Source organism: Procambarus clarkii, chromosome 33 (genome assembly GCF_040958095.1).
Source record: "Procambarus clarkii isolate CNS0578487 chromosome 33, FALCON_Pclarkii_2.0, whole genome shotgun sequence".
Taxonomy (NCBI): Eukaryota; Metazoa; Arthropoda; class Malacostraca; order Decapoda; family Cambaridae; genus Procambarus; species Procambarus clarkii.
In genome coordinates, this window is record NC_091182.1 from 24,291,295 (window position 1) to 24,318,947 (window position 27,653).

The 27,653-nt window shown below is 46.9% G+C and overlaps 1 protein-coding gene across 4 annotated transcripts in view; it reads right to left on the reverse strand.

Annotated features, from left to right (window-relative positions):
• LOC123765285 (PDZ domain containing 8) overlaps positions 1–27,653 on the reverse strand; it is a 187,655-nt gene that overhangs the window by 128,793 nt on the left and 31,209 nt on the right. For 3 of the 4 annotated variants that reach the window (XM_069335479.1, XM_045753829.2, XM_045753828.2), the window contains exons 8-10: positions 15,747–15,944; positions 2,275–2,887; positions 1,581–1,990 (exon numbers count right to left, since the gene is read on the reverse strand). In XM_069335479.1, the coding sequence (XP_069191580.1) occupies positions 1,581–1,990; positions 2,275–2,887; positions 15,747–15,944 (1,221 nt within the window). The remainder of the gene's footprint in view (positions 1–1,580; positions 1,991–2,274; positions 2,888–15,746; positions 15,945–27,653) is intronic. The other variant, XM_045753830.2, reaches the window with a different exon arrangement.

Consider the following 27,653-nt stretch of genomic DNA (forward strand, 5'->3'; position numbering starts at 1 on the left):
AAGATACGCTGGTGCTGAAATATGTTCATACGAACCACTAAGACAGAATGCAGAGATGGAAATCTCCAAAAATACAACTATTCTAAGGCACCAAATGGGACTCATAATCAAACCCAGAGGGGAGTTTTTAATGATCATACACATACATTGAGATGGTACAAGAAAAAAAAAAGAGGGAAGGAGTTGAAGGGATACCCATGGACCCTCCTTGGGCTCCTCCTCCCAACCTGTTCTGAATAGTACAGTATATCACATTTTGAAATACAAGTTCCCTAAGGCCAAAAACCGATGTACAGGTACTAAAATGTTAGGGGTTAATGTCCAGTTTTCTGTTTCTGGGGCCTCATGTAGGTTAAGTTCGGGAAATTTAGCACAACAGTTTCGTGACAATGGGAATGCTCGGGAGAATGGGCTACCCCCACAGTCCTTGAAACTTGCCATAAAGGCTCTGGGGAAAGAGCCATAGTCCTTGCCCAACACAGATGGATGCCTTGAAACCCTGGCAGGATATAAAGATTCGGCTGCCTCTGCCGACATAGTGGATGGGACTACCCCTGAAGGTCACACTACACCCTGAGCTAAACCCTGACTTGACACTGAAACCTTTGGATACTTAAGAGCTGGAACTAAGGGGAGGGGGAGACCAGAGACCAGATCAGATTTTGAGGTTTGCCTGAAATTAAGGCAAACCACACCAGCAAGGAAAGGAAGAGGAGTCGCAGACTTGGTCCAGGTGGTCACAAATACCTCCAATTCTGGATCCGTAAACACCATAGGGGCCAACTCTGGGGCATTCTGATGATCAATATACCACAAATGCTTAACTCTAGCAAACTTAGGTAGCAAGATGGCAGCTGGTTGAAAACTTCCAAACCCATTGCCAAATCAGCAAATGCAAAGACACAGTGAGAACCAACCTGACAGGACTCAGGATCGTAGGTGTTATTGACCCAGCAGGTAGCAATGTGGAGGCAGAATGAATGATCATCATCATCAAGTAGCAAAGGCGAACACCCATCAGACTCGCATTCCGTTAGTTCCAATGAATCCCTTGTCCTGTGTGAATCATTTGTGGAGTTGTGTGGTGGTTTCAAGGCTTCATTTTCTGTGAACCCTTTAGTTGTCTGTAAAGCTTTGCTGACTTCTGGATGCTTTCCCAGTGGGATTGAGAGGTGTCACTTGCTCCCTGTGCCTCCGTGTGGGGGACAAAGTTCTAGATCTGGTACCCAGAAGACCAAACAGTTTCCATGATTGATGTGACCCATTAGCATGGAGCAATCTCAATAACCGAATTTCAGGAAGCCACAAGGGGGGAAGGGGGCTCTCGTATAAATGAGGCATTTCATTTCAACCAAGATTTTTTTATTTAAAAAAAAGTAAAAAAGTTATGAGGGGGGAAGGGGGGGGGGGAGTATGGAAATATGTTTTATTTTCAGGCTATAAAAGAGTTCCACATAAAACACACCGGTACAGTATTTAAATTTATAACAACATTTTTTTAATAAGTTGGTTTAAGTAATAAATTAAGAAACAAAAAACTTCTATACATTGACAAAATTCAAGCTATTTTCTGAACTTACACTATTTCCATCAACAAAGGGTGTCTGCAAGGTTTTCAAGAGTGATTTGGTTTTTCCTGTAAGTCTCCTCACTCCTCTTCTTTCTGAATTATAGACATTTATTATTTCTGGGGAGGTGGGAGTGCCTGCCTTGCTGCTTTGATTTGAATTTGGTCTCTCATTGACAAGTTGGCTGACTGGAAAACTCTGATTGGCAACGCTCGAACCTGGTGACTTATCTTGGCTGATCCCAGATAAAGGCCGTGGGAGGCTTTTATTTACTGTAGAAGTTACGGGAGATTTATCCTGGCTTGATACAGTTGATCGTGAATCTGTGGATTGTGTGTTCAAGTCCAAAAGTTTACGCTTCAATTCCGGACTACTGTTGTGGCTCGAGTCTGGTGTTGATCTGCCACTGCCACTAACGTCACCTGCAAAAACACACTCATGTTATGCATATATTGTAGGCAGGTCTATTGTATATATAAAATAATAACTTATAGGTGAATTGTATGTTTTTAGTATTATTAAGAGAAAACTAATTACTGTATTCACTATATCTAATCACATCTATACAGCATAAGGAAAAACAATCACTAGGCAATGTCAACTACACCAAAAATGCATTAGTACTACATTAACAAACTGAACATTATACAAACATAGCACAATGTAAAATGGTTAACTAATAAAACAAGACTGTGTGCATGTTTACCATCTCGAGTTGAGCTTATACGATTCCTACTGGTGCGCTGCAGGACAGGCGAGCCTGGCAGAGAGCGGTGTTTAGGTGGCCGGCCTCCGTTGAATGTCCCCATTATCCCAGCAAGTAAGTGAGAGGGGCTAACAGCACGTGATCCTCCAGGCACACCACCACCATCATCAATACCGCCACTGTTGCTAACTAATGAAACTCCTGAACCACCAATACCAACACAGGAGGTACCAGTGTGATCAATGCTTTTACTACTACCAACACCACAACTATTGCTACCCGTAATACTACTACCACCACCAATTGAGGATGAGGCCGTAGTTCTGGTTTCACTGCCACCACCTTGGCTACTGCTACTCATAACACTACTACAAGATACACTCCCTCCACCACGAGCAATGCCAGCATCACTTGTTCCAATGCAACCAGGGGTACCACTACTTGAGGTGTCTACCCAGGCACTAGAGGACTTTTCTCCACTATAACTACTGTTGGCAGTGCAAGGTGCGACAATGGACTGGCCACTGGAAGCTATATGGAGTCTACCTGAGGTATCCTCCCCGATAACTGGCGAAGCACCATCTGAACCAACGGCTTTTTGCTCGGCTACCACCTGGGAAAATTTGCTAAGTGTTAGTAAAGCAAATACTGCAAAGGTTATCAGCATACAGACAAGACTTTTTACATTTATGACAATGCACATTTTAAGGAATAAGTAAATAGTGGCCGAGGTAAAAAATAAAGAATGAATCATATAGGGGAATAAATGGAATGAAATGTTCCTTTTTGAGCTTGTCCCTTGGTTGTTCTGAGCCAAGCCTAATTTGCCTATCCATTCTATTGTACACACACCCAGCTTTGTTGACTTATCCCCCACCATTACTAGTATCTTCACAAGTGGTCTTGCTATGTAAATTGGCAAAGAAGACAATGCAGAATTCTCAATCTATAATGGAGTGATTTACATACTGTTAAACACATGAAAATTACCAACCACTCAAAACCTCCTGCAAGTGATCCTTGGAGTCACAAGGAAGTGAACATTGCTCTAATAACTACTGGTTAGAAATGCTGGCTATAACCATAAACTGCCACTAAATGGCAACCTGCCATAAGACAACAGGGTCAAGGGAGTAGGCTGCACTCGAAGCTCAGTCTAAACAAAACAAGGCGTAGTAGGTGAGGTCATAGCCAAGCTACAACCTGAGACAATGAGCCTCAAGGCAGGAAGCATGTTGGATAACAACCAGTGTGACCAGATCTCCATTCATGGATCATCACTTTGCATGGACTTTCCATGCACCGAAGAGGATGGAGAGACAAAATGAGTACAGTAAACAAGGATCTCAAGGGCACTTGGCAGTGGTTGGAGGTAGCATGAGGAAGTAATGAGTCTGTTGAGCTCAGCAGTTTCTAAGTGGATTTCTAGTCTTATTTATGTGGTGTTTGGATTTGAAGGGGAAGATGGGTTGATAATGAAATAAGTTGAGAGTTAAGAGTTTTAGGTTAGAGCATATATATAAATCAGTGAAGTTAAAACTGTGGAAGTTATTTTGTGTGTCTAAACCTTATTTCTGTGTCAAAGATAAACTATGGACTTACAGTTGTCCTGGGTCAAGTTACTTTTCACAAAAATAAATGATCAATCACTTTGTTTTATTACAGACTGAACAAATACTGTTCATTTTTATACCTGACATACATCACTTAAACAGTAGTCAAAACCCCAAATGCTATGAAGGTATCTATAGAAACCCAGTTCCAAAACAAATTGAACTGGAAGAAATGCAACCTGACCAGCATAATTGTCAAACGAAGGCCGAGAAGAACCATAAGGTAAGTAGGCCACACAATTCCCCTGCATAGCCAGGAAAACTGCCTCCTCACTCTCACCTCTGTCACTGATAGACGCCTCACGACACTACTACACTCCTCCAGGACCTTCATTCATCATCAATATGTCCATGAAAATTGAGCTCACGCAAGTCTAGACACTAGTATAAACAATACTCACAGGACACACCCCATACCACAGGTGAGACATCACAGGTGCACCAGCTGGTGGGTGATTATAACCTACAAACTGCTCATTATCCTTCCAGTGACTTGTTCCAGTCAACCATTGACAAAGAATGTGACATCACCATCAGGGGTATAAGTACACCTGGCCTCAGCCGTCAAAGTCAGTCTCTCTTTGGGTGCTCAGGCATCACTAAGCTGGCACAGTGCTAGCCTGCTTCTCCAGACCACGCTTCACGTCCAGGTTGTAGCGTTTTGTATAGTGTAATCATTTAAGTCACAAGTGTTATTTTCATTGTTAACGTAAACTTTCATATGTTTTTTGCTATTGTGTATTTGCCAAGTATTATCAGTCAGGAGTTTTTGTAATTCAGATGTTATTTGTTTATCTTTATTATAGAGCAAATTGTTATATTTTTGGTCTGAGTTTACTTCTACACTTGCCCATTTCTCACACTGCAAAAGCCAATGAGTTTTTCTTTTTATTTAATTAATGTGTGAGCCACATTCCATCTGCCTGGTACAGCAGCAGTACCATTACACATCACACAGCAAACGAATAGCACAACTGTGCAAGGAAGACACTAATGGTGGTGAAGACACACTTACCTGATGAAAAAACTAGAGATGGAAATTGCAAAAAAACCAGCGTTGAATGTAATGAAACGCCATTTTCTGGGTGAGCCCCGGAGGCTCCCTGGAGCTTATCGGGCTAATGTGTGTTATGTTAGACCGGGACATTAGCTAAGGAGTTCAGACCTACCAGGGACCAGCGCCAGAACCTGGCCCCTTCAGAGAGGTTTCAGGGAGCAATGGCCCTGGAAAACCCCATATGGTTGGGGGTTTTCCTTATCTGCCATCGACCGGGGTTAGGCACCCAGAAAGGTAGGCGTAACAAAACAAACCCCACATGGTAAGAAACTACAACAAAAACCGAACAGAGAGGTAGAAAACTCCCTACAATCCCAAGGAAACAAGCAAACAAGCAAACATCACACTTTACTGCCGCGCCGATCGTCCGCGCAGCCCTCCCCACCCCGGGAGGGGGAGGGGGGAGCCCCGGACCTACCGCGCCGGCTGCCAAGCTCCAGTTCGGAAGCTAAGCTTCAACCAACGCGAAAAAACCGCCGACCGGTGGGAGGGAGGGTTTCCAGGGAGCCTCCGGGGCTCACCCAGAAAATGGCGTTTCATTACATTCAACGCTGGTTTTCTGTGGGGAGCCCCTACGGCTCCCTGGAGCTTCATACCCAAAGAGAAGGAAAAGAAAGGGCTAACCCGGGAGGCGGCCGCCACAAACTCTGCAACGCAAAGCCAAGACAACCGGTCGCAAACCTGCGACCCAAGGCAACAAGAACGCCCAAGAACAGACGCACATATGGATGGGCAGCCAAAAACCTGTGCGACCCACAATTCCCTGCGCCCGAAATGAGCCCGAGACGTCACCAACACAGCAGCAATTGCTGCAAACGTCTGAACAGCACGGGCGCAAAGACAGACCGCAGTAAGAAGGAAAACACTGCGGACGACCCGGGAGACCCGAGCCCTGCACAACTGGACAACACAGGACGCACCCCCCGGCCAAACCAAACAAGTACCAATACCCCAAGAACCCCTCCGGAAAGCAGCCGTCTCGACCGTCGCCAGGACAGAGAAAGGCTGCACACCAATAAAGCTACCACCAGTACCAAAGAGGAGGAAACTGAAACCGAAGGGGCTACCACAAACTGAGGGGAAGAGAAGAAGGCACCCTGAACAAGGACCAGGATGGCTCAGGCGACTCATGAGCAGGCCGGAGGGGAAACAAAACGCGAGAAGACGTAATAAACGTCATACAGTCTCCAAGACGAAGCTCGCAGGTGGGACACCGTCAACAAAGCCACCTGAACACCATAGAGATGGCGATACCTGCGTCAAAATACCAGACGCGAAGAGCCAAAGAGAAGGCCGAACCAGTCACGGACAGGACCGATTCGGCCTGCTGAAAGAGGCGAAGCCTCAGGAAAAAACGCCCCGGGTACGGACACCTATCAAGCAGCGTCTGAAAAGAAGGCCGGGCCGGCCACAGGGGAACCATAAGGACTGTCCTCGTGGGAATGGGCTGCAACTGAGCCAGAACCCGAAGCAACAGCTGGACCGGGAGAAGAGGTACAGGTACCCCCCACCTCGACCAGGCCTGCCGAAAGCCTCCACCGTGAAGTCCTCGCAGGTGGGAAGGGCGCCACAAAACGGGCGACGCCTAGACCACGCCGACCCGAAGACGTCCATGGCCAGGAGTCCATAAGCCCAACAGAGCCAACAAAACGAATCGGCGACGACTGGCCAACCCACGAAGAGGAATGAACCGAGACGGCTGTCCACTAGGACGCAGGACACACCCCGGACACGAACCACACGGTTAACCAAACCCCCTGTGGTTCCGGCAAGAACCACCAGAGAACAGTCCAAACAGAGCTGAATGGTAGAGTACCTAGTGACCCAAACCCTCCGAAGCGCAAACCAGACAGCCATGAACACCTGAACCGGGCTGTGAGCCCGATGGACAGACAGACTCCATCAACCTCGGCCGACCTGGTGAGCACTGGTCACAAAGCCCCAGCCGAGAGACGACCCGTCCGTGAACACATCGAGCGAAGGCTCGGGGAGCCGCCAAGGCACGGAACCCCGAAAACCCCAAAGAGGAAGCTGGTGACGCAGCACCAACACCAGATCTCCAGAGGAACCCAAGGAATGCAAGAGGCGGAAGTGGAGTCTCCGTAGGAACCAACCGACGCCGGAGCCAAACCCGACTCCGCGGGCAGACAAGCACGCCGAAGTGTAAACTCCCGCATAACCGCCCAAGCAACCGCTGAGCAACCCGGGACCCCCTCCTGAACAGCCAAAGGCGGGACCACAGCCACAGTAACACTTCCGGAGGGAAGACAATGAGGGGCCCAAGAGCCTGAAACAAGGCCCAGGTCCGAACCCGGGACGGAAACAGAAGGTAAAACCTCCAGATCACCAGGAAACCAAACCCAGCGATCTGGAAAGAACCATCCCCTGGCGAGCAGACAAGCGGACTGACTGGGAGCCCACTCCAGCCAGTCGTCGAGGTAGGCCAGACACCGAATCTCAGACGCAGACAGGGCACTAAGATCCGGTAAAGATGCAAAGAGTATACAAAGTGCCCTTCACAAAATAGGGAATGCAATAAAAACAGCAAACCTGAAGCCCCACCACCAAAGCATTGTATGACAATCATATGAAGACATATTATGACATATGACAATCATTATATGACAATATGACAATTATAATCAAAGCATTATATGACAGAGTGCTGGGAAGACGGGACACCACGAGAGTAGCTCTCATCCTGTAACTACACTTAGGTAAGTACACATAGGTAATTACCAACCGTGCTAGCCCCAGAAAACTGGAGAGGAACGTGCCAAGAAGTGACCTGGAGGTCCAGGTCCACCATCCATGCACCCGGCCCTAACAGAATCCGAACAGGAGACAACAGTCCTCCGAGCAGGGCAGAGGATCCAGGGCGCAGACGGAAGTAGTCCAGAAGAACTGCAGACTGGAAAAGCTCACGACTGCAAAGAGCAGACGGGAAGCCCAGAAGGATGGGGCGGATCGACCACGCCCCACGCACCCACGAAGAGGAAATGACGAAGCGCAGGGAAGAAGCCCACCCCGCTAGCTCTGAACCCCCCCCCCAAGGGGGAGAAGCCGTCCTCCGACGCCAGCAGAGGCCGGAAGACAACCCAAAGCGCCCACCAACAGCGGGACCAAGCGAGAGGCAACAGAGCAAGCTGCTCCCCCAGCGCCCAGTCAACAGAGAAGGGAACAGAACCCCTTCAGAAAGAAAAAGTACACTACCGAAGTCATGAGGAGAGACTACGGGAATGAAACCACACTTCGCTGGAAGAGGAAGTGAGGGGAGACCTGATCACCACATACAAGATACCCAAGGGAATCGACAGGGTTGAGAAGGACAGGCTATGTAACACAAGGGGCACACGCACTAGGGGACACAGGTGGAAACTGAGTACCCAAAAGAGCCACAGATAGAATTAGTTTTTTTTTTTTTTTTTTTTTTTTTTTTTTTTTTTCATTTGAGTGTCAGAATGGGAACGGGAAAGCACTAAGAAGTAATGTGGCGACTCCTCACACAAGTAACGAGGCTGACCCCCATACAATGTCACATGTAGACATGACAGAGCCCAAGAGGCTCAGGAACCGATACACCTGTTGACGGACGGTTGAGAGGCAGGACCAAGGAGCCAGAGCTCAACCCCCACAAGCACAACTAGGTGAGGACATATACTGGAAAAGAACAAGCCGCCGACTAGTGGCAAAGAGCACTACGCCGGCCAGGCAAAGAAGGCACAAAACTGCATCAAAAGGCCCACCTCGACAGCAAAACCACAAAGTCCCAGCACAACCACAACATGTGCCAAGACCCAAAAAGCTCAGTCTGCAAGCCAGGAAGACCCCGGAACCCCAAAAGGCAGAACCGGGTCACACGAGGAAACAAAGTCCCCTGAACCCACAAAGGGGGGCCCAAGAGGAAGAAACCTCCAGAACGAAACCAAGGAACCCAAAGGAACCCAGAATCGAACCAGGGGGAGCCCAAACCACCACATTTGCCGGCGGAGAACACCACTAAAAGGCAAAGCACAGACCCCCGCAGAACGCCCTGGGAAAACGGTCCCAACAGACCGAAAACCGAGGGGCAAGGTGTGGGAGCAAGCATACCAGCCAGGGGCACTGAGCCTAAACCCAGAGGCTCAGACCCAAAATCAACACCCAAACGTTCCCAGAGGAACAGGCAACGGCAAGAAAACACCAGAAAAACAAAGAAACGACAACAGGAGAACAAAAACCCTGCAAATTTTTTGAAAACTCACCAGAGACGCTCGCTCGCACACCCAGACGCATGTAAACAAACCGCAACGCCGCCCTGGTGGCCACGCCGTGAAACCGGCAGACGAAAATGGCCGCCAGCAGGGGCTGTGACTGACGCTTAATACACAAAAACACGCCAGCAAATGTGGGAAGCCAGCAGACTGGAAGGGCGAAAAACGACGCCCAACAGCAGAAAAACCCCTGAAGGGGCAAAACCGCCCCAGAACTGCTAGCAGGCAACCCCCACAGCCCCGGGAACCAACAACAGAGGCCCCGGGGCAGAGCCGTCCTCCAAGCCCTCCGCCCTTAAAGAAAAGCAAGAGCCCATGGGAAAGGCAACAAGAAAGGGCCGCTGGTAAGACCCAGAAGCCTTGGCAGGAGGCACAGGCTCAAACCTCCGTCCCCAACCCGAACGGGGCATCCCCCGAAAACCGCCCGAGTCTCCGCCGCAACTGAACCCCGCCCCGACCCCGAAACCCGCAGACGGTCCGGAGCCGGGAACATGGAGAGAAAGGGGCGAGCAGCACCTAACCAAACGGGGCGGCCACGGGCATTCGAGTGGGAAACCAACCTAGCATGTTGCAGCAACCTAACCTAGCTGGCAACACGGATGCCGCCTGTACTCTGAACAGTAATAACATCAGGAGAGTACTGGAGAACAAGCAGAGAATCACTCGCAAGACTCCGGGTCAAGGTGTCAGTGACCCAACAGGCAGCATGACGGAGGTAAAAATGGCGACTGTCACCCGGAGACAAGGGAACAGCAACCAACGATCCCGTTCAAGACGGGTTGGAACCCGGAAGACACATTCAATGGTCCCCCGAGCCCAGACAGGGGTTTCCAGGGCCCGTAGGGTAACAACTACGGGAAGCCCGGGCAAGGTGTTGCTAACCGGTTAAGAAACCCAAACATAACAAGAGGGTAGATTATAGCACTGAAAACCCCTGAGACGTGTACAAGCACGGGGGCCTAGCAGAGGGCCGCCAAACACTACCAGTGGAACTATAACCACCTGAGGCAGACCCCCACCAGGCAAGAAAATGAAAAACAAAAGAAAAACCCCGCAAAAGTACACCGTCTCCAGAGGCAACAGAAACCGGCCGCCGCTTAGGTGGCAGGCTGCGCAACACCTTGACGCCCTAACCAGCACAATACCAATCCCTACCCAGGGCCAAACAAGGGCCCCAAGCCCCAGCTGGCCCCAAGGGCGAGGCAAATGCCGAGCAGCAAGAACCTCTACGGGAATGGTTCCCGAACGCCCCAGGGAAGATAACCCTGTAACGCAAGGGCAGTACTCACAGGGCGCTTAGGGAAGTCAGCCACTAAGCACATGCAGCCCCGGCACTGATGAAGTACTCCTGGCCACCGCACACCACAACACACGGCAGTGAACGCCACACAAGGCAAACACCGCCTAGGAAACTGAGGCCAGAGAAGCGTCAATCCCGGTTGACATTAGCGAACGAACTGAAGCTTGGCAGCCGGCGCGGTAGGTCCGGGGCTCCCCCCTCCCCCTCCCGGGGTGGGGAGGGCTGCGCGGACGATCGGCGCGGCAGTAAAGTGTGATGTTTGCTTGTTTGCTTGTTTCCTTGGGATTGTAGGGAGTTTTCTACCTCTCTGTTCGGTTTTTGTTGTAGTTTCTTACCATGTGGGGTTTGTTTTGTTACGCCTACCTTTCTGGGTGCCTAACCCCGGTCGATGGCAGATAAGGAAAACCCCCAACCATATGGGGTTTTCCAGGGCCATTGCTCCCTGAAACCTCTCTGAAGGGGCCAGGTTCTGGCGCTGGTCCCTGGTAGGTCTGAACTCCTTAGCTAATGTCCCGGTCTAACATAACACACATTAGCCCGATAAGCTCCAGGGAGCCGTAGGGGCTCCCCACAGAAAACCTTATGGTCCGATGTCTTCTGCATTCAGTTTGAGCCATCTTTCTGACTACTCAAGCAGTTAGCTCCTCACTCAAGGATCTGCGCTTCTGTCTCTGATCAATGATCACTCATCTTTTAATTGTTCTATTTCTGCTGTGCTCCTGGTCTGGCTCTGCTGGTCTCAGGAACCCTTTGACCCAAGGAACCAAGCCCCGAATGCAGCAAGGGCAAATGACTCTCAACAAGAGGAGAGAAAATATATGGGCGAAGTAAAACAATGTTCCACCAAAAAACCAGCACTGAATGTAATGAAACACCATTTTCTGGGTGAGTCCAGGAGGCACCCCAGAACGATACCGGGCTGATATGTATTAGACTGTGGCATCAGTCAATTTGAATTGAGTTCTAAGCCTACAGAGGACCATGAGCCAGAACCTGGCCCCCTCAGCAAGGCACGAGGAGCAACAGCCTATAGAAACCCCCATGTGGTTGGAAGCATTCTATGCCTACCATCTACCTGGTTAGGTTAGGCACCCAGAAAGGTAGGTGTCCCAAAACAAACCCCAACTGGTGAAACATTGCTACCAAAAACCGAACTGTTAAGCAGAACTGCTCAATCTGAAAACAAGCAAACAAGCATGACATCACAGCTGCCACTCCGCCACCTGTCTGTGCAGCTTCCCCCCTCCTCGGGAGCGGGAAGGGAAAGCCCCAGACCCCACGCCGGCTATCCACACTCAGTTCAGAGGCTGAATGTCAAAAAACGCGAAAATCTGCCGACCGGAGGGAGGATTGCCAGGGAGCCTTTGGGACTCGCCCAGAAAATGGCGTTTCATTACATTCAACACTGGTTTTCTGTGGAGACTCCCTCCGGCTCCCTGGAGCTACCTAACTGAAGACAAGTAAAAGAGGGACGTACCTGGGAGGTGGCCGCCATTCGTGCCTAAACTTGAAGTCTAGACAACTGGCTGCAACCTGCGACCCAAAGTGACACACGCCCAACTAGGACCAGGAACATTAACGAGGTAACGGGCGACCAGAACCCTGTTCGACCACCAAAATCCCCACTCCCAAATATTAGCTTACTCGATTTAACGGCCTCTTATTTACCATTCTGCTAGTTCCAACAACCGGTTTTGGCGACCGGTATCTGGAGCCTCAAATACCTGTCTGGCAGTCGATAAAACAATAGGTCGGTATTGGATATGTTTTGGCATTGGCGCACCCTCACATGGAAAGCCACCACTGCCCTCGATCATCCAGTCGTAAATTAAATCTTGACTTTTTTGGTAAAATTATAGTTTAATGAAGCAAATTATAAATTATTATTAATAACACATTTGGAAACAATTGTTATTAAGCAAAATTCTTTATTTTCTTATTATACCTTTCATAGTATAGGCACTAGGTATTTTTTTCCACAGACATGAATGTACTGTGTTGGGCCATGTATCCTGATTGTTTACTGTGGACTTACATGGCTAGTTTCAATTCTGAAGGACATTACTGCCTCAGAACATTAACCAGAGATAAACAGAATAAGACAAAAATTGATTGTAAGAGAATGGTCTCTCAAGATTCTCCCACAGCTGACTTGAATGGCTCATTGCAGTGCACAGTGCACCGATCTTCATGCACAAGCCCTATCTCTGTTAACCCTGGGTAATAAACTGGCATGTTGGGTATCTACAGAATGCCCACTTAACCAGGAATACGTTTATAATACAGAGGCCACCGTATGTCCAGGCAGGAAGTAGATACAGGGAAGTTAAGCATACTGGCCATAGGGTCAAAGTGTACATTGGCTGGTGCCAGCGTGAGAGAGTAGAGACACGCCAGCGAGGCGACAGGACAGTCTGACCCTGAGGTCAACCTCAACCGGCGCGATGGAGAATAACAGCTGTGACGTGGTCGTGACGTGTTCATGACGTCACCTCTGCTACTGATCAGGGAACGACCAATATGATTGGTTCCCGCTCATTTGCTGCAATGCTATTAGTCAAATTGTAACCCTTTGTGTGTCCCACAAGATGCCCGGAGCCCCAGGCAAGAGCATTCACGTGAGGAAGCCCTTGCATACAGGACGTGTCCTGTTCTGTCTATCGGCCAATAGACTGAACACCGTCCATTCCTCACCGTCAAGTTAAACTCAGCATCTTTTCGATATACCAACACTTGCCGTGAATCGCAACTGTGACTATATTGTTTAGAAGCCTATAGTGACAAATCAGCAGAGCAAAACAGACTGGTATCAGGTAACCCTTGGTGACAAGTGGAGATCGTCTGTGAGTGACCTAGAGTGATCTAAGGCAGTGCCGCCGCCTAAATAATCTGTGTGTGACTTTTCCACAAATGTACCTGCACAGTACCATATAGCCAGCCGCCATTCTGTCCCGAGCGTGTAGCCCACCAGCCGCCGCCCTCACTGTACTACGTGACGTCACCACCCTTACTCACCGCCAGTGCCATCAACTGTGCGTGTGTCTGTGTGTTAAGCATACAGCTCGCCCTACTGCGAGTACCCTCCATGTCAACGAGCAGAACGAGCTGTCAAGCCACCTACGAGTTCTTGCATAAATGTGCCTGAATGAGTGAGTGAATAAGAGAGGTACCCTACAAGCAGCTTTACTCTTATCTAGCTAAACACAATATACTTAGCTCTTGTCAATATGGCTTCAGACCCAAAAAAAGCACTAACGATGCACTTATTAGTATGATTAACTTGATTCACGCAGCTCTTGATAAAAAGGAGTTCCCTGTTGGGTTATTTGTGGACCTGCGTAAGGCTTTTGACACTGTCAACCACCAAAACCTTCTTCTTAAATTACATCATTATGGAGTCAGAGGACACTCCCTGCAATACCTCAAATCTTACCTTACTGACAGGCTACAGTGTGGGTCTGTGAATAATTCAATTTCTCCCACCCTACCCATCAACATTGGTGTTCCTCAGGGCAGCATACTTGGCCCTCTCCTCTTTCTCATCTACATTAATGACCATCCAAATGCCTCCCAACAACTCAAACCACTTCTATTTGCTGACGACACAACCTTCATTTATTCCAGTCCTGACCCCCTTGCTCTAAATGCCACAGTAAATACTGAGCTAAATAAAGTCCATCTTTGGTTAACTGCCAACAAACTCACCCTGAACATTGACAAAACTTTTTATATTCTGTTTGGCAATGAATCCTCTAATCAAATAAATCTCAAAATAAACAATACCCAAATTTGTAACAAATTAGATGGCAAGTTCCTTGGCATTCTCATTGACCACAAGCTGAATTTCCAGGGACACATTCTAAATATATAAAAAAAAACAGCGTTGAATGTAATGAAACGCCATTTTCTGGGTGAGACCCGGAGGCTTCCCGGAGCTTTACCAGCTGATATGCTAATGTCAGACTTTGGCATCAGTCATGTGTATGGAGTTCTAGGGCTTACCGGGGACCACGAGCCAGAACCTAGCCCCCTCAGAGAGGCAAGGGGAGCAATGGCCTATAGAAACCCCCGTGTGGTTGGAAGCATTCTATGTCTGCCATCGACTGGGTCAAGCATCCAGAAAGGTAAGCATTCCAAAACAAACCCCTATTCTGGTGAAAATTGCTACCTAAGCCGAACTAGGGGATAGAACTCTTCAACAGAAAACAAGGAAACTAGTATGACGTCATACGTCACCGCGCCGCTGTCTGCGCAGCTCCCCCCTCCCCGGGAGGGGGAAGGGGGAGCCCCAGACCTCCCACGCCGGCTATCCACCCATCAGTTCTGAGGCTGGATGTCAAAACACGCGAAAAACGCCGACCGGAGGGAGGGAGGGTTGCCGGGGAACCTCCGGGTCTCACCCGGAGGTTCATGTTGCCTAATGCAACAGCCAAGAGCCTTGCTCAGAAACAAGCTTTGCATCTACTGTGCACTCAAAGCCATATATTTTCATGTTTTGTATTCATTAAAAAAGATGCTGCAGTGCCGTGTATATTTTTCAAACATTACTTTCAGAAGTTGGAGTGTATTACTAGTTGGATGAAGCTGAGGTAAGAGTAAATGCTGTTGATGCATTGAGTCATAAATGTTATCATCAGGATTTTCTACAAGTAATGGATCTTCTACTGCAGTGGAGAAAGACTTCATTCTTGATACACTGCATGATGAATATAAAGGAACTAATGAAGATTATGATGGTGATGAGTATGATAGTGGCTTTGCAACTGTGCTTAACATTTCTTGCAAGGTAACCATGGTGAGAGAAAAGCTCTTTTTAACCTTAAAAGCAGGAAAACAAACTATATTGACTCGTGACATCTGGAATCCTTGTCTTTGAGTTACCTATCAAGGAACCTGTAAAACCTATGCTATTGTTTCTGTCCTTCATACTGAGGGGTTAACTAATTTTCATAGAAAAAATGCAAAGGCAAATTCTAGATTCAAATACAGTATTATACATTTGTGCCATGCCAAAAAGAGACAAGGATAATATTAAGTGGCTAATATTATTTTATAAAACACTGATTGCAATACAGAATACATTTTTTGTAATATTCTAGGTTTTAACGTAAGAATTCATATAAATAAAAATAATGTGCCGCATGTAAAATACTGATTACATATTTTATTATCAATCCAAAATTAAAGATAAAAGGTACAATTTTAGAAAAAGCTAAAATACACTAGTAATAGGAGAATCCTTAACTGACCTTCCTGGGCTCAGGCTGAACTAGTCGCTTTACTCTCAGGGTGAGGCTATTACTGTCTCCATTTATGTTGCTGGTTGAGAATAACTTTGCTGCTTGCTGGCCAGAGTTCAGATATGTCCCATTAACGGCTAAAAGTATGTCATTCTTCCTAAGGCCTGCTGCATGGGCCGGAGAATTTTGCTGAACTGACTCTACCATCTGCAAGGATAAAGATGCAATTAGAATTCCAAATATACTAAATGTGCGAGATACTCAACTTTCACGTGAATGCTAATAAATATAATGGTTTAGGTAAAAAGATGAGACATTGAATATACTCACTCTTAAGTGATGACCCGCCTGATCTTGCCATAATAATGAAAATAACTGTCGTGCATGTTTTAAAAAACTAAAAATAGAAGAAACAGAGGATATCACAAGAGAACACACACATTTCATATAAAAAATGTTGGCTGCATAGACTGAGGCAACGATAACATGGATGCCTATAAGGACTAAGCATGTTACAACCACCTATGGGCACCACGGGTGGTTGTAACCACCTGGGGTGGAAGCCCCTGGGGGTGGGGGGGGAAGCCCCTTTGGCTCCCCAGAGCTATCCAGGCTGATATGTAATATATTAGACTTTGGCATCAGTCAGTGTGAATGGAGTTCATAGGCCTACCGGGGATCACGAGCCAGAACCTGGCCCCCTCAGAGAGGCACGAAGAGCAATGGCCTATAGAATAGCACATGTGATTTAGAGCATTCTATGTCTGCCATCGACTGGGTCAGGCACCCAGAAAGGTAAACATCCAAAAACAGACCCCCTATTCTGGTTGAAATTACTACTGAAAGTCAAACGAGTGGACAGAACTCCCCAAAGAAAAACAAGCAAACGAGCATGACATCACCACTTGCTGCGCAGCCATCTGTGCAGCTCCCCACCTCCCTGGGAGGAGGAAGGGGTAGCCACAGACCCCTTGTGCCAGCAACCCACACCTTCATTTGTTTGGCTGATGTGAATGGTATTGGTCGCTGTGGCTCTGGCTCCTGATTCTGTCCTCTGCTCTGTGCCTTGTGATGCAGGGCGAGTCTTCTCTGGTGGTGCACAAGCCAGGAGTAATTTCCCAAGTACTCGAGCTGCATATGCCTAGAGTCACCTTCCCTAGGTGACCCTAGGCATATGCAGTATGTAAGTACTGCCCTTTGGGCTTGGGGCCAATTTCCACAAGTCACCTTGGGGTCTACCTCTGTTCATTTTTTGCTACTTGGTAAATGACTGCCCTGAGTGTGCGGGGGCTTTCCTTCACCTTTGTTTACCTTAGGGTAAGGGGTAGTTTGCACTGCTAAGGGCACAGGGTACTGCACAGCTAGTTATCACCTATAATGGGTGCCGGCTCTGTTCCACCTGGGTACATTGTCCTCTTGCAGGGTTTTTCTTTTATTTTTGGTTTTCTGCCTGGTGGAGGGGTTTGCCTTTGGTTCATTGCCTCCTATCTATACACTAGGTTTTTATCTCTGTGTTCTGGGTGGTACCCCCTGCCAGTGAGTGGACACGTCCCGGGGGTTCAGCTTCAAAAAAATTTGTTGGTAGACTTGGGTGCCGGTTAGCAGTATCCTGTCTGGGTTTCCTTAGAGGTACAAATCTAAGAGCCCTGGGAAACCCCGTGGGGGCGCTCGGATCCAATGGATGCGACCCCTGGGTCCCCTCTCGTCGGATGCGAGTTTGAGGGTTGCTCTGTCCACTTGTCTCAGCGTGAATCTCAGTTTTTGCCTCCATCTAGCTGACTGTTGGGTCAGTGACACCGTCGATTTGAAGTCCTGCGAGTTTTGTTGCTTGTTAGTGACTCCATACACCCAGTCCACTGATGACTATCTGCGTGCAGGCAGCACTGGCGTTGCATGCTAGGTTTAGATTGCTGCAATGCACTAGGTTGTTTGCTAACCGGGAAGCCCCAAGGCTGCCCTGTTTTGCTTATAGGAACCCTGGACTTGGGGGTGTGGGTCTCTTCGACTTTGGTTCGGTCCACACCCCCTTGTTCTTAACCCTGCTGTAGTGCATTTTGGTCCCCCCTCCTGCTTCCGGCTTTGAGGCGTCTAAGGGCTTTGGGGTCGGGGCGGGGTTTAGCTGGTTTTGAGACTCGTGCGGTCTCGGTGGATGCCCCTTCCAGGGTGGCGACAGAGGTATTCGAGTCGGTTCCTTCAGCCATTGCGTCTCTGACCAGTGGGCCCCCTTCCTTAGTGTTTTCACAGCTGCCCCAGCTTTTTCTTTTGAGGCCTGGGCTTTGGAGGATGATTTGGCCCCGGGGTCCTGGTGTGGAAGTTCCTGGGGTTGAGGAAAGGCTGACGTGGGGGACCTTGGGCCCCATTGGACCCCTCCTGGGTTTTCCTACCCTCCGAGTGGGGCTTACTGTTCTCCCCCCCCCCCCTCACCCCTTACATACGAGTTGGTTGGTGTCAGTCTTCCCCAGGTTCAGTTCCGTGTCCCTTCGGGTCTGTCAGTTCCATCCTTCCTGTGGGAAATTTTACCCACTTTATCAACATTCTTATCTAGGACATGTATTCTTTCTACATCATGTCAAAATCACGTCAGGATCGTATCAGCATCACTTCAGATACTCAATACTCAGATTCAGATACTGTACTCAATACTCTGTCTCGACAATAAACGTAATAACTAACATTGTGGACTACCCTCCTCGAAAGAAGGGAGGCGCCAGCTTGGACCTCAAGCGTCCTGAGCATGGCCCGAGGAAAATCATTTTGTTTATGAACAGTGTACACGCGTGTTGGTGTTCCACGACCTTTATCAGGGGATAGCTGCTGCCCTAACTAATCTATTATCACCAGTCATAGCTCCCTAGATATTGGGTGAGTTCTGGACTATATTTATAGGAAAAATTCCTAGTACTTTTTATCTCATTGAGAGTGTAAAGTAGCTCGAAGTGACGCTGCCGCCTCCTCTACACCACACCTAGCGATACCTCCTTCCACTGCACACGCAACTCAGGACATAATCCACTAGCAATTCTCCCAGAATATTACACGGCAAAACTGTGACATAACACTATAGTGCCACAGCTCTACAAGAGAGACTATGCAGTCTGGCAACACCGTCAGCCAAGCACCGGTTCTCGATTTTTGGATGAGTGTTGGGTATTGTTTGTGGTACGTTGATTGGCCAATTTGCATGCATCTTAATGTAACCTTAATATTTACATACATACATACATACATACATACATACATACATACATACATACATACATACATACATACATACATACATACATACATACATATATATATAGTTAATCATTACACTGTGGGGCAAAGCCCCGAATTTCAGTAAATTTTGATTTAATCTTTCAGCAACTGAATCTTTTCTTGATATCTGGACATTCATTCATTGAACGTCATTCAGTGCCTAACTGAACCCTTTTATATATATATTGGAATCTTTCTGAATATATAATTGATAATATACATTACATTACCAACTGCTAACCAAGTCATGTTAGTTCATCATATTGTATATACATACTCTCTTGTACCTAGATAACAGTACTTGGACCAAAACTTTAAAGTCCTCTCATTGCATATTTCCATATTTCATACCTCTATAATACAAATTATAGAGGACATCGACTTGACTTGATTACAATCGACTCGAGAATGGTCCAGGACGGACCGAAACGTCGTCGTCCCTTCAACTTCTAGTGTGTGGTCTGGTCAACATACTTCAGCCACGTTATTGTGACTCATCGCCTACAAATTGTTGTTTATTAGTATGTGTATATTGGCTGTAATATTAAGTGCTAGGCTAGACTATGTACATGTTCAGAGCCCTGATCATGAACAGAACCAGTGTTCAAGCAAGCTGGTGTAGAAATGTCTGCCGGTGGATGTAGATCTCCAATCAACCACTCTGCCCCCTACAGTGCATTGTCATTAGGACAAGAGGAGCTAGGTTTTACAACCCTAGCTAAAAAATTTTATTTGTATTATTTTTCCATACAGTAATTTTTATTTAGTACAGTACAAGTCCTAAGTGGTTCTCATACATAAACTGGTCACGAGTGCATCGTCTGCACTGCTGAGGTGGTACTCAATTCTTCATTGGCATCTGCCTGGGCCCTTGCTTTTAGGTTTTCATCGCCATTTTGTCCTTGCTGTTTGCAGAATCTGCGGTTGGGCAGTTTCTACAAGCGACTTCTTCTAGTTGTCATCCGTTGTCGGACTTGTTGGTCATTCGGGGGTCCAGGGTGGGGATTCCTCCTGGACAGGGCATGTCCAGCTCACTGGGTTCAGGTTCCTGGTGACCTTGCTGAAGTTCCATCTGGTTCTCTGACACCCTTGGTTTCAGATGCTGCTTGCTCGGTGTCTGCACCCAGGCGTTTTTCCACGGCTCCGCCTGTTTCAGATGCTACCTTGAGGTTACCTTGAGGTACTTCCGGGGCTAAGCGTCTCCGCGGCCTGGTCATCGACCAGACCTCCTGGTTGCTGGTCGCAGCAACCAGGAGGACCAGCAACCACCTGGTTGCTGGTCCTCCTGATGCTCAGTTCGGTCTTCTCCTCGAGTCTTTGCATCTGGTAATTTTGACTCGAGTCTATCATCATCTGTTTGGTGATCAGGTGGCTTCATTGATGATGTCCCACCTGCATGTTTCGTCTCGGCGGCGGTATGTGGTTTACTGGTGGTCCTGTCTTCCTTTCTTTTTTTGTCTCTTCGTAGGTATATTGCACTTTTTGTTGAGGTGGTCTTGTCCTTTCTATTGTGGCTGTTCAGGATCGGCATCTTATGCTGCATACTGTCGCTTGGTATTGTGTGGAGCTGGCAGAGCCGCTATGGCCTGCTTTCGGTTTTGATGTTCCTTTTGCACCGTTTCACGAGCTGTCTCAGGCTTGTTTCACCTCCGGCCTGCTCATGCGCCACCTGAGCCATACTGGTCTTTGGACATGGTGCTCTCTTAACTCTCTTCCCCTTGGTTTGCTGTGGCCCCTTTGGTTCAGGACAGTTTCTCAGAGGTTTCTGCTCTTTTGGGTTCTGGTGATCGGTTTGATCGTTTGCAGCTGTCTCTCTTCTTTTCTGACGAGGTTGGGACAGCTTTTTCCGGAGGGGTCCCTGGGGTTGTTGTTTTTTTATTGGTTTGGCCGGAAGTGCATTTTCTTGTGTCCAGTTGTGGTTCTCAGCCATTGCCTGCACTCCGCGGCCTCTGTGGCCACGAACGCGCTTTGGGTTGACCCAAGTTCCCTTCATCCCAGTTCCAGGGTTTGGGTCTCCCGGGTCATCCGCAGGGGTCATTTGAGGTTGCCAGTTGTCTTGATTTTGGGTTCAGGCTAGTAGTTTCCACCTCCCGGGTTTGTGCCTCTTTTGTCCTTGTCTTTGGGTAGATAACCACCCAAAGTCGAAGGGGGAGTTGAAGGGGCTTCTCCCCCCCCCCTAAGAAAACCAGCATTGAATGTAATGAAATGCCATTTTCTGGATGAGACCCGGAGGCTCCCCAGCATCCCTCCCTCCCTCCCAGTAGGCGGCTTTTTCACTGTTTTGACATCCATCCTCAAAACTGAAGGTGTGGGTTGCTGGCGCGAGGGGTCTGAGGCTCCCCCTTTCCCCTCATGGGGAGGGGAGAGCTGCACAGACAACAGCGCGGCAAGTGGTGACGTTATGCTCGTTTGCTTTTTTTCTATGGGAACTTCTGTCCACTCGTTTGACTTTCAGTAGTAATTTCAACCAGAATAGGGGTTTGTTTTGGGAGGCTTACCTTTCTGGGTGCCTGACCCAATCAATGACAGAAATAGAATGCTCCAAATCACATATGCTATTCTATAGGCCATTGCTTCCCGTACCTCTCTGAGGGGGGCCAGGTTCTGGCACGTGGTCCCTGGTAGGCTTATGAACTCCATTCACACTGACTGATGCCAAAGTCTAATATATTACATATCGGCCTGTATAGCTCCGGGGAGCTGAAGGGGCTCACCCAGAAAATGGCATTTCCTTACAGTCAACGCTGTTTTTTTTTTTATATTCCTAGAACGAGACTTAACCACAGCAGAAATGCTTGTGAAATGACCTCCCAAATGTACAGTAATTAAAAGCTTTATGCCTCCCATCGAGTTAAAATACAAAACTGTCTACTTAATCATGTAATAAATTTTACATTTTATTTACTAAAAAACCAGTGTTGAATGTAATGAAACCCCATTTTCTGGGTGAGACCCGGAGGCTCCCTGGACTAGTCCAGGCTGAAATGTAATATATTAGACTTTGGTATCAGCTAGTGTGAATGGAGTTCATAGGCCTACCAGGGACTACGAGCCAGAACCTGGCCCCCTTCAGAGAGGCACGAGGGGCAATGGCCTATACAAACCCTTGTGATTGGAAGCATTCTATGTCTGCCATCGACCAGGTCAGGCACCCAGAAAGGTAAGTGCCCCAAAACAAACCCCTATTCTGGTTAAGAAATTGCTACTGAAAGCAAAACTAATGGACAGAACTCCCCAAACGAAAACGAGTAAACAAGCATGATGTCACCTCGCCGCATGTCTATGCAGGGAAGGTGGAGCCCCAGATCCTCACACTGGCAATCCACACCCCAGTTCTGAGGCTGGATGTCAAAAAGATACGAAAAACCACCAATCGGAGGGGAGGGAGGGTTGCCGGGGAGCCTCCATGTCTCACCCAGAAAATGGCGTTTCATTACCTTCTTCCCCCACCCCAGGCCCTCCCTCTTCCCACACCCCATGCCCTCCCCTGTTTCTCTAGCCTATGCCCTCCCCAGTACCCCCACCCCAAGCTCTCCTTCCTCCCACACCCCCATCCCTCTATCCCTCCCTGCCACCCCACCCCAGGCTCCCCTTCCCTCCCCAACCCCTGACCTCCCTGGCCCCCCTACCCCAGACTCCCCTTCATTCTACAACCAATGACCTCCCACTCCCTCTTCCACAGGCCCCTCCTGCTGCCCCATCCCAAGCCCTAATTGACCCCCAATCCCAGCTACACAGCTACACCACCACAGATGTAATTGGACTCGCGGAAACAAAATTCTCAGAAATCATAACGAATGAGGCGTTTCCCCAGGATTACACAGTAATAAGGAGAAAGAGAAAGAGAGAGAGAGAAGAGTAAGGGGAGACATGATCACAACCTACAAAATCCTCAGAGGAATCGACCGGGTAAACAAGGATAAACTATTCAACACTGGTGGGACGCGAACAAGGGGACACAGGTGGAAACTGAGTACCCACATGAGCCACAGAGACGTTAGAAGGAACTTTTTCAGTGTCAGAGTAGTTAACGGATGGAATGCACTAGGCAGTGATGTGGTGGAGGCTGACTCCATACACAGTTTTAAATGTAGATATAATAGAGCCCAGTAGGCTCAGGAATCTGTACACCAGTTGATTGACAGTTGAGAGGCGGGACCAAAGAGCCAAAGCTCAACCCCCGCAAGCACAAATAGGTGAGTACAAATAGGTGAGTACAGATCCTCCTAGCTTCCCCATATCAGATCCTCCCAGCCCTCCTCTCACCCCAGATCTCCCAAGTCCTCCTTCCACAACTCTCCCACCCCAGACACCCCATTGTCCCCCCCCCCTACCCCAGTGGAATCAACAGAAACTAAGGATGGAATGAAGAGAGCGAGTTTCAAGGTAATGTACTCGGACATAGATGGGATTACAAGCAAAGCAAGTGAACTTAGGGAAAGAGCACAAGAAGGGAACCCAGATGTAATTGGACTCACGGAAACAAAATTCTCAGGAATCATAACGAATGAGGCGTTTCCCCAGGATTACACTGTAATAAGGAGAAAGAGAAAGAGAGAGAGAGAGAGAGGGAAGGGGAGGAGATGGAGTGGTCCTACTGATAAGAAAGGAATGGAGTTTTGAAAAGATAGTTATCCCAGGCTGCAAGGGGTTCAGAGACTACATTACAGGCACCATGATGATGGGAGGACCAATAGTAGTAGTAGCAGTGATATATAAACCTCCACCAAATGACAGAAGACCCAGGCAAGAGTATGACAGAAACTACATGGCAGTCAACATTATAACTGAGAGAGAAGCCACTGAAGCCTGTAGAAATAGATCCCATCTGCTCATTATGGGAAACTTCAATCATGGAAGGATAGACTGGGAAAACAAAGAACCACACGGAGGTGAGGATACATAGGATATAGGATGAAAAAGGTGACACCCCTAGGGTCAACACTTGCAGCAGAGGAGCTCCAGCATATTTCAACAATCCTAAGTATTGTAGTACAGGTTGATGGTAGTGAGTGGTGTCCCAGAGAACATAAAGGTATAGTGCTCCTGAAAAATAGGTGAGATAACAGGAAAGTGCTAAGGGAAGTGAAAAATCGGATGAGAAAAAGTTGCCCTAGTGTTTACAGTGCAGAGAAGAACATTCAAGATGGCCACTGGCAAGGGGAAAAACAAAACAGAGCTTGATTTTGAGGGATTCAATGAAGAAAGCATTGATATTAGTAGTCTACATAACAAGTTGGTAAATTTAGATACTATAGTGAACTCTCATGTAGAAATAATTAGTAAATTGAAAGAAAGTAATGACCATTTGAATAGCAAAGTTTTATGTCTTGAGGGTTTAGTGAAAGACTTGCGCAAGGATAAGAATCAATTGGAAACAAATTGCAAAGCCATGGAAGAAGAAAATAAACTCTTAAAAATAGCTTTGGAAGAAGTTAAAGTAAATTTAAACATAAATGACTACAATAGGTTAGGCAAGGAAATTCAACAGGAGTAACAGCTTTTGTCAGCACAGATGGAGGAAGTTACACAGGGAATAGAACAGTGCAAGAAAGATATGCAACTCACTTATGCACAAGTGGCCAAGGAGAAGGAAAAAATAGAAGAAGCAGTAAAGGAAGTCAAACACTGCAGCAACCAAGATAAAACAAACATTAGGCTAGAAGTGAGGAAAGAATTGGCATCTAACCCGAAGTTGGTGCAAAACACAGTTGATCGGAGTAAGTCCCTGATCATTTTTGGCTGCAAAGAAAAGGCGATAACATCTAGGTCAGAAAGAGCTGTAGAAGAAGCTAAAGTAGTAGATAAAATTGTTGGCCTCGTGGAAGGTCTTACAAACAGAGAGAATGTGTGCGACTACAGGAGAATAGGCAGGTACGTAAAAGGGAAAGATCGACCTTTGAGGATCACCCTAAACGGTGCCAAACAGATGGAAGAAGTACTAAGGAATGCTAGAAAATTGCAAAGGGAAGAGGATGGGAAAGGGTGGTCGTTAAGACGAGATCTTTCAAAAGAAGATAGAGAGAAGCTGAAACTGAACCTCGCCGAGGCAAAACATTTAAATGAGAGCAGGAATGAAGAAGAAATAAATTCTTTTTTTTCTACAAAGTGATAGGGGTAGGCAAACCAGTAAAGTGGTACATAAAGGCAAACCAACAAAATCAATAGAGAGAGGGGGAGTGAAGAATAAGGAGAGGGGGAACAAGTTCCTGAAGATTGCATACACCAACATAGATGGAGTGAGATCGAAGATACTGGAGTTAAGTGATGTAATACAGCTGCAGACACCAGACATTGTTGCACTCACGGAGACAAAACTTGAAGATGTAATTTTAAATGAGGTCATATTCCCAAGGGGCTACTCAATTTGGAGACGGGACAGAAAAATTAGGAAAGGCGGTGGCGTTGCTGTGCTGGTAAAAGAACACCTAAAGGTGAAGGAAATAATGACTGCCAATCCACAAGAAGTTGACATAATAGCACTAGAGATCTGCTATGAGGATGATAAACTAATGATGATAAATGCATATAGTCCACCGCCAAGCAGCACATGGTCAAAGGAGGAGCTAGATAGTAAACGTGAAGGTCTTATAACAATAATGAGAGAGATTATAGCGAGAGCGGATAACGATAGATCACGACTGTTGATAGTCGGTGACTTCAACTTGAAATCCATAGCATATGAAGCTAAAACAGAAGATTTTTGGACCTGTAAATTTGTAGACCTCATCCTGGAAACATTCTTGTATCAACATGTTAAACAAGCTACGAGGATGAGGGAAGGGGACGTTCCCTCCATGCTAGATTTGATATTTACCAGGAAGGAGGAAGAGATATTTGACATTCAGTACCTTCCTCCCTTGGGTAAAAGTGACCATGTCTTTTTGGGAATAAAGTATGCAATGCGTTATAAGCTGGAAGAAAATAAGGAGGTTGAAGCAGTTGAAAAACCAGACTTCAGGAGAGGACATTATGGTGACCTTAGAAATTTTTTTAGTGAGTATATTTGGACAGACTTGATGCTAGGCAAGGAAGTGAATGAGATGTATGGCAAGTTTTGTGAAATATATCATAAAGGCACAAAAAAATTTATACCAAAACAGAGATGCAGAACTAGGAAACAGGATTGGTTCAATAGAAATTGCGAGAGGGCTAGAGACCGAAAGACACAAAAATGGAATCAATACAGGAAGAGGCCGAACCCCCAAACATACCAGCGATACAAAGATGCGAGAAACAACTACACGGCAGTGAGGAGAGAGGCAGAAAGAAATTTTGAAAAAGGGATTGCGGACAAATGTAAAACAGAACCAGGTCTATTCTATAAATTCATAAACAACAAATTGCAGGTAAAGGATAATATTCAGAGGTTGAAAATGGGAAATAGATTCACGGAAGATGAAAAGGAAATGTGTGAAACACCAAACGAAAAGTTCCAAAGTGTGTTTGTACAAAATGAAATCTTTAGGGAACCAGATACAATAAGAATTCCAGAGAACAACATAGAACACATAGAGGTGTCTAGAGACGAAGTGGAAAAAATGCTCAAGGAGCTCGGTAAGAACAAAGCAGCTGGCCCAGATGGCGTTTCACCATGGGTTCTGAGAGAATGTGCATCTGAGCTCAGCATTCCACTTCACCTGATCTTTCAGGCATCCCTGTGTACAGGAATCGTAGCAGACGGGTGGAAACAGGCTAACATAGTTCCAATCTACAAAAGTGGCAGCAGGGAAGACCCCCTCAATTATAGACCTGTATCATTGACAAGTGTAATAGTGAAAGTATTGGAAAAACTAATCAAAACTAAATGGGTAGAACACCTAGAGAGAAATGATATAATATCAGACAGACAGTATGGTTTTCGATCTGGAAGATCCTGTGTATCGAATTTACTCAGTTTCTATGATCGAGCCACAGAGATATTACAGGAAAGAGATGGTTGGGTTGACTGCATCTATCTGGACCTAAAAAAGGCTTTCGACAGAGTTCCACATAAGAGGTTGTTCTGGAAACTGGAAAATATTGGAGGGGTGACAGGTAAGCTTCTATCATGGATGAAAAATTTTCTGACTGATAGAAAAATGAGGGCAGTAATCAGAGGCAATGTATCAGAATGGAGAAATGTCACAAGTGGAGTACCACAGGGTTCAGTTCTTGCACCAGTGATGTTTATTGTGTACATAAATGATCTACCAGTTGGTATACAGAATTATATGAACATGTTTGCTGATGATGCTAAGATAATAGGAAGGATAAGAAATTTAGATGACTGTCATGCCCTTCAAGAAGACCTGGACAAAATAAGTATATGGAGCACCACTTGACAAATGGAATTTAATGTTAATAAATGTCATGTTATGGAATGTGGAATAGGAGAACATAGACCCCACACAACCTATATATTATGTGAGAAATCTTTAAAGAATTCTGATAAAGAAAGAGATCTAGGAGTGGTTCTAGATAGAAAACTATCACCTGAGGACCACAAAGAATATTGTGCAAGGAGCCTATGCTATGCTTTCTAACTTCAGAATTGCATTTAAATACATGGATGGCGATATACTAAAGAAATTGTTCATGACTTTTGTTAGGCCAAAGCTAGAATATGCAGCTGTTGTGTGGTGCCCATATCTTAAGAAGCACATCAACAAACTGGAA